Source organism: Theobroma cacao, chromosome 3 (assembly GCF_053813885.1).
Source record: "Theobroma cacao isolate CCN51 chromosome 3, ASM5381388v1, whole genome shotgun sequence".
NCBI classification, from domain to species: Eukaryota; Viridiplantae; Streptophyta; class Magnoliopsida; order Malvales; family Malvaceae; genus Theobroma; species Theobroma cacao.
In genome coordinates, this window is record NC_142641.1 from 45,784,377 (window position 1) to 45,798,545 (window position 14,169).

The 14,169-nt window shown below is 36.8% G+C and overlaps 2 protein-coding genes across 2 annotated transcripts; one reads left to right on the forward strand and one right to left on the reverse strand.

The window, feature by feature from the left end:
- The first annotated feature begins 3,085 nt into the window (after positions 1-3,085).
- LOC18606772 (putative trehalase) lies at positions 3,086-8,205 on the forward strand. Its single transcript, XM_088804794.1, has 11 exons — positions 3,086-3,970; positions 4,294-4,413; positions 4,647-4,762; positions 4,905-5,005; positions 5,095-5,204; positions 5,474-5,546; positions 5,629-5,796; positions 5,882-5,969; positions 7,222-7,321; positions 7,497-7,710; positions 7,847-8,205. The coding sequence occupies exons 1-11, from the start codon at positions 3,345-3,347 to the stop codon at positions 7,931-7,933; spliced, it is 1,803 nt and encodes a 600-aa protein (XP_088660920.1). The 5' UTR covers positions 3,086-3,344; the 3' UTR covers positions 7,934-8,205.
- Positions 8,206-9,783: 1,578 nt separating this feature from the next.
- On the reverse strand, positions 9,784-12,323 carry LOC148763874 (uncharacterized). The gene is made up of 5 exons (XM_088804280.1): positions 11,959-12,323; positions 11,627-11,758; positions 10,713-10,739; positions 10,594-10,636; positions 9,784-10,409 (listed from the first exon to the last, which is right to left on the reverse strand). Exons 1-3 carry the CDS (start codon positions 12,124-12,126, stop codon positions 10,713-10,715), a joined length of 327 nt encoding a protein of 108 aa, XP_088660406.1. The 5' UTR covers positions 12,127-12,323; the 3' UTR covers positions 9,784-10,409; positions 10,594-10,636.
- Between the last annotated feature and the right edge of the window lie 1,846 nt (positions 12,324-14,169).

The window sequence follows — 14,169 nt, forward strand, 5'->3', positions numbered from 1 at the left end:
AGCTCTGGGATTGAGCTCATTGTTGGTTTGACCTGGTTTCAGGGAACTCATTGCTTGACCCTGGAGCAGTAGGCTTCAGCTGTTGTGCTTTGGTAGTAATCAGTAGAGATCTATTTAGGGTCTTTATAAACATAGGGATTCAGTGCTTGTATTTGCATGGCAATTAGTCTTAACTTTCAACTTCATGCTTCTCAAACACAATAAAATGTCTTCAACGGCACTGGTCTCTCCTTTTCTCTCCTTTTGTTTTTCACTATTAAGAAAGGAAAATGAAAAATGAAAATCAAGACAACTTCTAACTAGGCAAAGATAAAGCAATAAGTCCTGCCTATCTTCGAAGGGAACAGTACTTTGAGTACATTTCAAATCCTGTCATGGTTGACAAAGGAGCTTAATATTCCACTTCTTGTGCTTGCATGTCCATGTATTACAAAAAAATGCAGTAAACTGACCTGTTATTAGCCTCAGGAACTCTGTAGGTACAACGGAACCTGTTATAGATTTACCATACTTCATGCATGTACCAATTTGTTAATGATCTCAACCTAATCTGTTGTCATTATATTTGCTGTTAGGTCTTTCTTCCTCAGTCATCTTCATTTTTTGAATGCAGATATCTGTACTCTGAAATAAATATTTACTCAAGAAATATATAGGTATCACAAAGGATTAGTCTTACTCTCTTCTTCGGACTGTGCAATCTTATATTCACTTTCTAAGGAAAATATACCTAGCAAGTCATGATTAGATAGATGCAGGTAAGTGTGCTCATCATAAAGAAGCCTTTATTTTGCTGAGTAAGAAAAAGTAGAAAATGGAGAGAGAGAGAGAGAGAGAGAGAGAGAGAGAGAGAGAGTGTATTTTCCATCGCCTTCTTTAGCATTTCTAGCAAGTGAACCTCTCTATATAGCCCATGGTTTCTAAATTTTTACAAGTAGTGCCACAATTTTGTTGCAATCTAATGCCTAAAATAACATCTAGCATGAATATTTTACTTTACCGATGATTTTTGTCTCCATGATCCCTCCAACAAAGCAGCATGTACACACAACGGCGAATTATGTACAACCTTGCTCTCTTACCCTTCAAAATCTTACTCTTTGGCACCTGAACAGTGGCTTGCTTTTGTGGAGACATTTCCATCAACCTGTTCTGGTTTTGCCTTTGCTGCAACACTTTATGTCGTGTTATCTGATTATATAATAAGTATCCTCCTTTAGTTATCTCTTTCTACAGCAGTTATTAGAGTTCATTTCAGTTTCCTTTGAAGTCAGTAAATAATTGGTGAAACCAGGAGCAGCTAAGACCTCAAGACTTGACTCTGCTTTTGCATTGAACCAGGGACCCGGTTTTTGGCACTTAAGTAGTTGAATATTGGTTTGTCACCGGATTTCCAGATTATGTGTCCCTTGATCCAACCTGGATAGTGCACTTTTTCCAGGAATTATTGCCAAAAGGACTAATGGAGGACATAACGTTCTAGATAATTAAACAGTTGAATACAGGATTACTTTTCTCCTCTTTACTCGACCAGTAGACTTGCAAAGGTATTGGTACACCCTAAGCTCAGCTGGTGTTTTGTCTTTCTGGGTTATGATTGCTTTTCCATGGTATTAAATTTTAAATGTGAATGGCCTCTTCTTGGTCATAAATTATTGTAGTATATATAACAGAACGCAATGCCCAAAATTTGCTGCAACTCTGCCTTTTCCTTCATCCATATCACTTACATCGTATAGAGTAGAGTGGGGAATGGATATTCTTCCGTTTCTCGAGTGTTTTGACATACGGTTGGAGTAAATGCATATTTTTGTTGTCTAAAAGTCTTCAACTCTATTCATTGCACAATATTCTATAAGTGTTATACAAGTAATATGTCGGACTGTCTTCATCAACACCAATTGGATAAGAATTTTGGACCTACAACACACTAGTTGGGCCTAGTGGGTGCTGTTGTAGCCCCCAACAGTTCCACAGAAAGCTGTTAAAGAGCCCAACCCCACCGGAGGGAAGTATAAAGGAAAGACAAGCCCCAACCCTAAACCCTGACCCGAGAGAAGTGTGGTTTTAAGGGAGGGGCACTTTTAACTTTTACCTCGTCTCCGTGTCTAGGGTGGTGGGCAGGTTTTCTTCTAGTTATTGTTTGATGAGAATAAGATTCTCTTATACAAGGGCTCCGGTGATGAGGAGTATGATAATGCTGCAGCAAAGTCGTTCCAATTTCTGAAAGCTCCATCAAATGGAGCTTCATCTGTGGAACTAAACGCACTCTGAGGAGCATCCATCTCTCTCTCTCTCTCTCTCTCTGATCCGAGTAGATGATGGGTTTCGCTTTGTTTTTTTAGTTCTTTTTGGCTTTTGGTTAGGAGAAACTACGAATCCGAGTAGTTTTGTTCAAACGTTCGGCCTCCTTTTTGGACTTTTGGAGGTAAAATTGGACTAAAATGGCGATTCAAATCTAAAATCTGGCAACGATTTTACCATGTTCTACAGGACGGGTTCTGGTATTTAGTGTAATTTGCTACTTTTTTCTGGACAAACTCTAATTTTGAAAACACTAATTAAAGTATTCGTATACCGTATAAAAGACTTGATTAAATTTTCCTTTAAGCGATTCCTAGATCAACGTGTCTCTGTCTCATTTATTGATGCATCTGTACCTGTCAAGTTGAAAATTGATTTTTTTTTAAATATCAAAAATACTTTTGGTATCAAAAGCTGAAATTTCAAATTAAAAAGTATTATATATCGAGAATAGGGTAATAGTTTCGAGTAACAAAAATGATATTTTCATTTTAATATTCGAACACTTCATTCAAGGACAAGCTCATATGTTGCCATGTGAAAGATTGAGTTTTGAATTTCTTTTTTTAATTAAAAACTTAATTTCATGCAAATGTAAACACAAAATGTTGAAAATAGATGTGACATGTCACGTTAAGATTCGATTGAATTTAATAAACAATTAAAAAATTTTAAATTTCTTTTTAAAAATTAGAACAAATGTAGGTATTACGCTACTTATATTCCTGCACCGGGCCTTCGCTTTTGATTTCTCCGCTGCCATGTCCTCAGTTCCAAATAGAAAAGATTTATTCACTACTGATATACTTTACCAGTCTCCAATCACATTCCCCCACTTGGCTCTCAAACGCTTCCAACCCAATGCCCACATACTCATAGCCATTGACTATCGTCCTTAACGACGAGCTTAGCCAACCATAAGTTCTCGTCGCCAACGTTTTGCAGGAAAAAAAAAAAACCGTTCTTTTGTCTTGTTTTTCGCCTCTTACATTCAACGTCAATAAGCATGTCTCATTCAATCGTTTACAATTCTCGCCATCATGGCTTCCTTTCAGTCTCAGACCAACTGTGAAAACCTGTTTCTTTTTCTTGTTTCTGTTTTCTTTCTTTTACTGTCACTGACTCCCATGTCTGCCGTAAACTCAGATTCAGCTCCTTCCTCATGTAGTAAAGATTCTGGGCCTGTAGTTCCCACAATCCCCTTACTTGGTTTCCTTCAACGCGTCCAGGAAACTGCTTTGAAAACTTATGGGAAATCAAGTTTTGATCCTAAAGACTATGTGGATTTATCGTTAAAGTTTAATCTTTCAACCACTGTGGAGGCATTCGATACACTTCCCAAGACTGCAAATGGGTCAGTGTCTGTTAAGGATTTGGATGCTTTTATAGGAGAGTACTTTAAAGGTGCAGGGGAGGATCTTGTCTATGCTGAACCATTGGATTTTGTACCCGAGCCTCATGGCTTTTTGCCCAAGGTGGAGAACCCAGAGGTAAGGGCTTGGGCATTGGAGGTTCATGCTTTGTGGAAGAATTTGAGTAGGAAAGTTTCGACCTCGGTTCATCAACAGCCTGAATTGCATACTATGCTTCCTTTGCCAGGGCCTGTCGTGATTCCTGGTTCACGATTCAGGGAGGTTTATTATTGGGATTCTTACTGGGTTATCAGGTTAGCTTTTGATTTCCTTACGTTTCAGCTTGATCATAATGTTTCTGTTGCATTAATGTTATGAAGGTTCAATAGTTTACTTTTTAGATCATTTGAGAAAGGACTATGATTCAGTTCAGTAATTGAGCTTGAAGCATCGATTTGGGCTAATGGTAAGGTGCTGATCGAGAAAGTAAGCATCGCTGGTCTAATTGTCTTTGGGACAATTGCTCCCTTGTGGTTTCACAGATGTCAGAATATTATTAAGGAAAAAATGATGTCTTAGTTTAATGGTTCTTACAATTGTCATCCTATTGGGGATTGATGTTAATATGCTTGTGTAGGGGCCTGCTGGCAAGTAAAATGTATGAGACTGCGAAAGCAATCGTGATTAATCTCATTTCCTTGCTAGATACATATGGTCATGTTCTTAATGGTGCGAGAGCCTATTATACCAACCGAAGGTAATGCTTTCATTTATGTTCTTAGCATTGTTTTTGGGAACTTATATCTGTAGTAAAAAATGTATAAGTTTTCTTCTAACTCTGCAATTCTGCTTTTGAGAAGTTTTATAGAACTCAAATTGGTAAATTACCTAGTACTTTTACAACTATTTACCTAGTACTCAAATTGGTAAATTACCTACCATCTTAATTGCTCATTCAACTATTTACAAGCTTTGTGGTACATTCTGCAGCCAGCCTCCCCTTCTGAGTGCAATGGTTTATGAAATATACAATCGGACTGGTGATGTGGAATTGGTGAGGAAGGCTCTCCCACCACTGCTTAAAGAATATCAATTTTGGAACTCAGGTAAGCTGAGTACTCTTTACTTGAACATCAATATATGGATTGTTCCAACTTTTTCTCAACAGAAGAGTTCTGCTTTAACTTCCTCCTTTACTTCAATCTCTTAACTTGAGTTTTCCGACTTTTACCTTCTATGATGTTGTAGAAATACATAAGGTGATTATCAGTGATGCTGAGCTGGGGAATCACTCGTTAAATCGGTATTATGCAATGTGGAACAAACCCAGGCCTGAATCATCAACCATGGTGTGTTCTTCTCTCCAACTTGCTTACCTTGCTAATGTTTTCATGTTGCACGTTGGAAGAATTTTCGTTTAACTTGCTCTATCTGCCAGGATAAAAAATTTGCTTCAAAGTTATTGAATGATTGTGAGAAACAGCAATTTTACCGAGAGTTGGCTTCAACTGCTGAATCTGGATGGGATTTCAGCACAAGATGGATGAGGTAATACTTTGCATGGCTTACTACACAGTCTAACAATATAATTGTACTTGATGATGGCATGTTTAAAAACATAGTTAGTTAGAACAACACTGGGGAATTTTCTATATATCCACCCTAATGCCTTTCCAACATTGTGGCGTTTGTACAATCATGCTCATCTGGTTGTGCTTCTTATAACTAGGTTTAGCTAGGGCAGTCTGTCACATATGATATTTGAGATTTTACTAATCAAATAAACGAAATCTCATGGTGAATTCTCTTTGTACCAGGAATCCTTCTGAATTTACAACTTTGGCCACAACAAAAATTTTACCTGTTGATTTAAATATATTCATACTAAGGGTATGTTAGAACTTCTCTTAAGAAGTCCTGAGATCAGCACTCCATGGACTTAATGACAAAAGCTGTTCATTTCTTGATCTAGATGGAAGTTGATATTGCCTTCTTTGCAAAAGTTGTTGGAGAGAATACTGTTGCAGAGGATTTCCTCAGAGCTTCTCAGACAAGACAGAAAGCATTCAACTCTGTTTTTTGGAATGCAAAGATGGGACAATGGCTGGATTATTGGCTCAATAATAATGCTGCATGCGAGGTTGTATCCAAGTGCCATAGTTTGTAAGGTGATACTAAACAGTTATAACATTCTTTAAAATTTTGTCATTTTGATGCTTTATCAGGAATCTCAGACATGGGAAGCTCAGAACCAGAATCAAAATGTGTTTGCTTCAAACTTTGTTCCCTTGTGGATTGATTTGTTCAACTCAGGTTTGTAATTCTTGAAGCCTGACTGGCTATTTTGAGATTTGGTGCACAAAATGTTTGTTTGTAGAGGGGTTTTTTCTGAGAAGGAGAAAGGAAATATTGCAAACAAGTAAAAGGATGTGGTAGAGGAGTCGGAGAGGAAGCTAAGAGCTGTTCTTGAAATATTGAGTGTTGTAGCAGGCAAAAGAGAATAGATAAATAGAAGAGTAATGGTTGAGAATACGTAAAGAATAGGCAAATGGTAGAGTAACCGTATAGTCAAAGTAGTAGAGTAAGATTGAGAATAGATAGAGAATAGGCGAGCGGTAGAGTGAAGTTGAGAAGTGAGGGTTGGAGAGAATATTTGGAGAGAGAATATCTGCGTGAAAATATATTGTACTAGTTTTGAAAGTCTCTTCTCAAATTGTGAAAGCTATATTTTTAGAGTCAGAAGAAAGAGTTACTTAAGAATAGGTTTTAATGCATATAATGATTAACTGTTAGTGAAACCTAGTATTGCATATAATGAGTAATAGTTCCATATCTGAGCCACCTAGTTAAATTCTCCAGAACATCCAAAGGTGAAAATAACCCATGAACTTGGTCATTTGTTTTGAGTTACTTTTATTGCTATCCGTGTGAAATAGTGTTTCACTTGTTCTCGTTTTTTTCTGTATAGCTTTATGTTGTTCTATGCTTTAAGAACTAATAAGTTAATAGCCAAAATCGACTATTTACGATACTGAAGTAAATGACTGGCTATTCGAGCCTAGCTTGATCATGCTTTGTTGGAGTCTATGCTTAGAGTTCTACGTCTCAAACTTGAAAGCTACAGCCCTGATTAATTAAGAATAGTCCTTCCAAACTCAAAGAACCTGTAGTTTATTTAGATATAGGTCTGTGGTAAAGAATGGTATATCATGTCCAGGTTTAGTGACCGTAAGCCATTAAAACCTCATAATGAAAGATTAGTAATTTTTGACCATGCTGCCCTTGTCCCTGTTGTTTACCATAAATCATTAATAGAAACTCACTGTTTCCAAATTAGCTCAATGTGGCTCTTGGGCAAGTAACATTGGAAGCAATGAGTGGTAAGTATAGTAAAAGCAACATGAAGGATCAAAGTTACCAGGGCTATTATTATGAATTTATTTTGTAACATATATCTTATCTGTTGACTTTTTTATAATTCACTTAGTAAAAGCTATAAAGAAATTACCTTTTCCTTTATAAATGGAAGAAAGCTTAGAATCTTTTGATATGTCCATATGTGAAGATACTCCTCTGGTAGAAAAGGTCACGAGAAGTCTTCAAAGTTCAGGCCTGCTATGTGCTGCTGGAATTGCAACCTCTTTGACAAATTCAGGAAATCAATGGTTAGTAAATGTCTTGTAAATGTCTTACTCAACTTGACAGACGTTACCCTTTTTTTCCTTTAAATGATAGATAGTCATTCAGCGAATTAGTCTATTGATCACTGCATGAGTTGTGCATTTCCTTTTTCTTTATAGTATTAATGTTACAAAGGGAAAATAAAACTTGCGCACACAGGGACTTCCCAAATGGTTGGGCTCCACTTCAACACATGATAGTTGAAGGTTTGTCAAGATCTGCATCAACAGAAGCAAGATCAATTGCAAAAGACATTGCTGAGAGGTGGATCAGAACCAACTATGTTGCCTACAAGAAGACAGGTGCAATGCATGAGAAATATGATGTGGAAAAGTGTGGTGAATACGGTGGTGGTGGTGAATACATACCCCAGGTAATACTACATAGTTAGTCTTTTAACATAATGAATGAAATTATGACATTGCACAGACAAAATTTCTACATAAAGAAATGGCGTCCCAGTTCTTTTTCTTGCTTTTCATGTCTGTTTTTGGTATGCTGTGATGCAGACCGGTTTCGGTTGGTCCAATGGAGTAGTGTTGGCATTCTTGGAGGAGTTTGGATGGCCTGAAGACCAAAAGATAGGCTGCAACTGAGCTACGAATTGGGTTCATGCACATGAATAATAACGATTTATTTCATGGTTTCAAAAGTATGCTATAAAGCATCAGGATTCTCTTTGGCCATTGTTGTGATTTTATAATGTACTGGAATAAAGATCAGATCAAGCCTCTTCATTTGCAGTGGATGTGTGTCATCGTGCTCATTTGGCTGTTGAGGAGTTAGATTGAGATTTCTCTGTTAAAGCTTGAAAGCCAGTAGCCGAAGAAACATTTGATGGACTTTTATTGAGCAAAATTTTCATGCATGGGCCCAAACGTAAGACAATGGTGCATGTGAAATGTTTTATGTCACTTGGCAATTGCTGAACCAAAAATGGCTTCGGATTTTAGGAGCCAAATTATTTTCTTCTGGTTTCTATAATGGAAAGGGACCAACCAGGAGAAAAGGGAAAGCTTTTGCTCTCCCCTCAGCTACATATCAGAGTTGGTAAAAGTAGGCTTGGAAAACCTGAAAGTGGAGGAAAGGCTTTCTTCTTTAAAGATGCCAGCAATTTTATAACAGAAACTATTAACAATAGAGAGTACAACACTTTCTTTGGGCACTGCTTTGAGCTCCCCTTTGGTAAAAAACATAAAAGGGCTAAACAACAAAATAGAAGAACCAGAGACAGAGATTAACACGTAGCAGATAAATTAAAGTATTGCTACGTGTGGGGCTGATGCACTGGACCTTTGCAGAGGGTAGCTAGGAGGATTCTGATCAGCTAATATGTTAATGCATCGAGTTTTTGGCCTGGCGGAATCTATGGTTGGGTCAAGTATCTTTTATGTTCATGGCAAATTCTACTTCGAAATTGACAAGTCATTTCTACTTTGAAATTCAGTGCATATGCACCAATATTTACCACAAGACCTACACTTTATATTAGGTCGACACCAGCAGTAATTGCTTGTGTGATTTTTCCTCTTACAATGAGGACAAGGTGGATATCTGTCACCTTTACCTTGCTTGCCGGTTCCAGGTTTAATTCCTTTACTGTCAGATTTCTTTTGATTCCCACCTTTAACTTTCAAACCCTTAGTCTTGTCTACTAATGCATTTTCTACAAACTCTTCACTCCTGATAGCTATTATTTGTTCTTGAGCTATTAAGGCATTTACTAACTTAGAAATAGTGATTCTTGACAAGTCTTTAGCATCTTCCAGAGAAAAAATCTAGGCTTCAAATTTCTCTGAAAGACTAACTAAAATTTTATTAACCACTTTTCTTTCATTCAGATCTTCTCCCAACAACCTCAACTGGTTTACACTTTTTATAACCTTGTCAACATACTCCTTAACACTCTCATCATCTTTCATTTTTAACAGCTCAAATTTTCTCAACAAATTTAATATCTGAATCTACCTAGTTCGTTCACTACCCTAAAATTCTTCCCTAAATTTATCCCAAACCTTTTTAGGATTATCAAAAGGTATTATTCTAATAAAGATTGGATTAGAAACAGCAAAGTGTAAACAAGAAAGTGCTTTGTACCTCTTTACTACATTTACACTATGTTGCTTAATTTGAGCCAAGGTTGGGGTTCGCATGTCTCTAAACCGGTGGATCCCCCAATTTCAATCACTTCCCACAAATCACATGCTTTGAGAAATACTTTCATCTTAACTACCACAATCGGGTAATTTTCACCAGAGAAGATCAGTGGTACTGACGCATTGCAACTAGATGAAGCCATGACTCGATCAATATAAACAAAAGCAATGAACAAAAGAAGAAAAACAGGGTTTTGAGGTAAATTAATAACTAAAATGCTCTGATATCATTTTGTTGAAAACGCAGAAAAACAAAGAGAGAAACTGAATAAACAAAGAAGAATCAAGTGGACAACTAACTCACATGCACTATTTCCAAGTCTGTTAAAGCTTATATACTGGATTATAAAACTGAACCCCATAAAGACCGGTCTTTATAAAGAAATTTGAAACAAATTTTCTAATAAGATTCAAAACTACCAATTACAACAGATTCTAGAAACAGTAAAGCAGTATTGACAAAACTACATGAGAACTTGAGTTTCAGTTAATACACTTAAACGATTCATGAATGATCGTTTAGTTAACACTGATAACATCAAAACGACACAGGTATTTACGTTTTACTGCCAACCAACATAGTTACAATTTAACAAAGCCTTTTAACACTTTGGTCAGCCTAGGTTTCAAGCACTTTTCAACAGAATTCATAATACAGGCTGCCCACTCCATTCTGCAAGAGAGATCCCATCCCATAAGAGAGACTATGAAAGGAACAGACCAGCGCTAAGAGGCTTGCCCTGATAATATTCTTAGTCCCGATGAAACTCTCGGCACATCTCAGAACGCTTCTTCTCCAAGTCATACAGTTCAGACTTCAATTCCGACATCCTCTCTTCCAAGCTCTTTAACTCCTGTTCAGTATACTGTATATCAGGACGAGAACTCTCTGTGTCAACATCCATGGGATCGTCACCTGCAAACGGTTAAAAGTCCATTTAATAGAACACCAAGCAATTTGATGAAGGGGTGGGGTGGAGATAAGTCCATTTGCTGATAAAATCAGCCATAGAAGGCAGTAAAATTATCTGTTCCAGTGGTTCCTGATCCTACTAATTAATTCATTAGCATCCTGTAAAAGAGCTTCAGAATTTAAGTACCTGAACCTTGACCACAGGTCTTTAACGCATGCTCTGCTACCATCTGCAATAAAGAGAAATAAGTTCAGCACTCCATAGGTAAGCATGGGACTTTATTTCATCAATGAAATTCCACGTACCTAGTACACAAAAGTCATGCGTTTCCCCTGCAATTCAAGAGAAATGAATTAATGAGCAGTTAACCTGGAAAAAGGTAAAGATTTTTTAGTTCAAACCCATATATGCACTTATCCTTAAACTAAACATTATTAGTTTAACAAAGATAGATTTCCGTACATCGACTTTCCATGCACAGGGAATCCGCTTCATCAGTTCCTCAATTGCTACGGGGAAAACACAAATAAATTAAAAATGGCTATTGCCGTATTCTCTTCCTATTGATTTTTCTCATAAAAAGAAAAAGAAAATCCCTAGGAGACTTCAAGGCCTAGGCCATGGTTCAAAAATCATATTATAATAATGGGCATATATTCAACATTATTACAATCATGGTTATTATATACTAAGCCAAACCAAAACTAGTTAGTAGTTCAAAAATTATCAATTAAGCTTAGCAGACCAAGAAAACCATATTAATCAGAATTTTACTTAAAGAGTAAAAGTATATTTCTTTTGAACTACTAGTTTATTATATAACTTATTTGAACCACTGACCATGTGATTCAAACTAAATTATGATTGTTTAGCCAAGTACAATTCTGATAAAATAATAGTGTTCTAAGAAAGGGTCATGTATTAATTTATTATTGTAATGGTCTACCGGCAGCCTTGAAAAGCCTTTTAGCTTAGTTGATGAAGATTGGTTGTAAATATTAAAGCAAGTCAGTTTTAATGAAAAGTGCTAACCAGCTATATCCCAATTGATAGAGGCGAGCCCCTTCTAAAATGGTTGTTAAACAACATTTGGTATCAATCGTCATCGTCAAAATAAGATTGGTTTTAGGAAGGAGAAATGCTTGATTTACTAATTGCATAATCCAACCCATAAAAAATAACAGATAGTCAAGGATAAGAGAAATGGCAGTGTTGGTACCAATTCCTGAACAGCTCCCCGTAGTTCCTGTATTCCATTTTCCATACGCATCATTTGATCTTTCCTCCTCTGGTTTTCAACTTCCGTCACCTGGTTTATAGCTCGCTTCCGCGAAAGTTCCTCAAGCATCATCTTTATTTATAAAACAGGAAGCATTGGAAGCAAAGATTAGTTACAGATAGAAGTCACGGATAAACAAAATTTGATGGGTAGAGATTCATTGCTCTACTTTAATTTTCCAACGGGCATTAATTATAAACCATTAGTCTCTAATTGAGCGTATAATTATATAAATATATATATATATATATATATATATATATATAATATACCTCTATCTTTGGCCGGGATCTTTCGTCCACCACCTGTTTCGCTCTTCTCTGAGCTGGAGCTGAAGGTTCTTCTGCTCTTTTTTTAAAATAAGTTCTTTTTGCTATGCTACCCGTTTGTTTGCAATTGTTGGTCTTCGCTGATTTAGCAGCACTAGAAGAAGCCACCATTTTTTGTAGACACCGACCTTCAACAATCACTATATATATCCTTCTCACCTTCTCTTTGATCTCAGATTTACGGAGTTGTCCTCCTCCTTACGGTTGTCGAATAATGGAGATTTTCAGGAAAAAACAGATGAACAAGTACTAAGAAAGAAGAAGACAGAAATAGGGCCAGAGGTGAGGGAAAAAATTGTCAGTCACCAAAACGACATCAAACACACCCGTTTGATTAAAACATAAACCTCTCCTATATATCACGGTTAAGGGAGGTGAGGGAGAGAATGGACAGCTAACGAGAAAAGGCCACCTGGCCACAGCAAACGACAACGGAGGATTATTTTGCACTGGAGACTGAAATATTTTTTTCTGATAACTTACTAAAACAAAGGAAAGTAACTACTTGAAACGGCATAGTTTTGCCAAATTAAAGAAAATAAACAGAAGTGCTACAAACGACAATGAAAGTAAGCTAAACGACATAACGTTTAAATGAGTCACATGCAAATCATGTGCTCTTCTTCTTCATTGATTTGAATTTCTCGGGAATCTCCATTGCCAAACCAGTGAAGCTTCTTCTTTCCAGAAACAAAACCCAATGCTTCAACACACCCCTTTGGGTTTTGTTTTACAGGCTTCGAGTTTTTTCTCTCAGCCACAGAAACCTTTCTTTGTTCAAATTCTTAGTAAATATGTCCACAAGCTGAACATCAGTTCCATAATGTTTAACCTGTATCTCATCATCCTTTACAGTTTTCCATATGGAACTCCTTCAATAATTCTAAAGCATACTTGCCTTGGTGCATATAAATATAATCAGGGCACTATATAAATTGCAACCCCAGAAAGTAGTGCATTTCTCCCAGATCAGACAGCTCAAATTCTTTCTTCAGCTTCTCTTTGCAGTTCATCAAAGTTGACTCATCTGTCCCAATAAGCAACGGATCATCAACATATAAAGAAAGTATTACTTTGATTGAGTCAGTGAGACTGTAAACATACAAAGTAAGCTCGTTTGCACTCCTGTGATACCCCTCTGAAGTAAGAAAATTGTCTATCCGAGCATACCAAGCTCTAAGAGCCTATTTTAAACCATACAGAGCTTTTATCAGTTTGCATACCTTCTCTTCATTTCCAGGTTCAATAAATCCTTCAGGCTGATGAACATAAATATCTTCAGTGAGATATCCATTAAGGAATGCTGACTTTACATCGAGATGCCAAATCTTCCACCCTTCTTTGGCAATTAGTGCTGTTATTAGTCTGATTGTATCATGTTTGGGTACTGGAGCAAAGGTCTCTCAATAGTCAATACCATAGATCTGTGAATAACCTTTCACCTCGAGTCTAGCTTTCAGTTTATTGACTTACCCATCTGCATTGAGCTTGGCTTTATATATCCATTTCACTCCAATAATATGTTGATCTGTTGGTTTATCAACTAACATCCAAGTTCCATTCTTTTTAATCATTTCCATCTCCTGATTCATAGCTCGCACCCATCTGTTATCTTTCACAGCTTCAGGGAAGTTTACAGGTTCAACTATAGCCTCATTACATCTAGCATATATCTCTTGCAAAGTCCTACTCCCTCTCACTGCTAAGCTTTCATCTTCTATATCAATTTCTTCATCAATCTCTTCTGGTACTGCATCTTGTAGCAAATTAAACTTCCCAGAGTTCACTATCACCTTCACACCCTGGAATTTAGACGAGCTCACAAAGAAATGAAGATCAACGATTTTCAGAGTTAAATGCCATATTTAAAATAAGATCAGAGAGAAGACGCGAGTCTCCGACTTGATTGAGAAGACGTGCGTCATATCTCCCCCTTTTACATCAAATTAATAGAAAATAGTTTTGGTCTTAAAAACGGAAAATGGCGATTAATTTGGTGGGAGAGTCTGAAATGAAGTAGCTGGATGTCACATATATGTCAAAGGATTCCTCACTCAATATTTGTCTCTTAATTAAACCAATTGAGCTCTTCATGTATAATTTAGAGTTAATTAATCTCTTACTTGATGTTTTAATTAATCTTTGTCACAAAGG

Bases quoted from the DNA above. Each gene is read 5' to 3' on its own strand.
- LOC18606772 (XM_088804794.1), top strand. From the start codon at position 3,345: ATGGCTTCCTTTCAGTCTCAGACCAACTGTGAAAACCTGTTTCTTTTT. The intron at 3,971-4,293 runs GTTAGCTTTTGA...ATGCTTGTGTAG, and splicing joins GATTCTTACTGGGTTATCAG to GGGCCTGCTGGCAAGTAAAA. The intron at 7,711-7,846 runs GTAATACTACAT...GCTGTGATGCAG, and splicing joins GTGGTGAATACATACCCCAG to ACCGGTTTCGGTTGGTCCAA.
- LOC148763874 (XM_088804280.1), bottom strand. From the start codon at position 12,126: ATGGTGGCTTCTTCTAGTGCTGCTAAATCAGCGAAGACCAACAATTGC. The intron at 11,759-11,958 runs GTATATTATATA...TTATAAATAAAG, and splicing joins GATCCCGGCCAAAGATAGAG to ATGATGCTTGAGGAACTTTC. The intron at 10,740-11,626 runs GTACCAACACTG...CTTGAATTGCAG, and splicing joins GGGGAGCTGTTCAGGAATTG to GGGAAACGCATGACTTTTGT.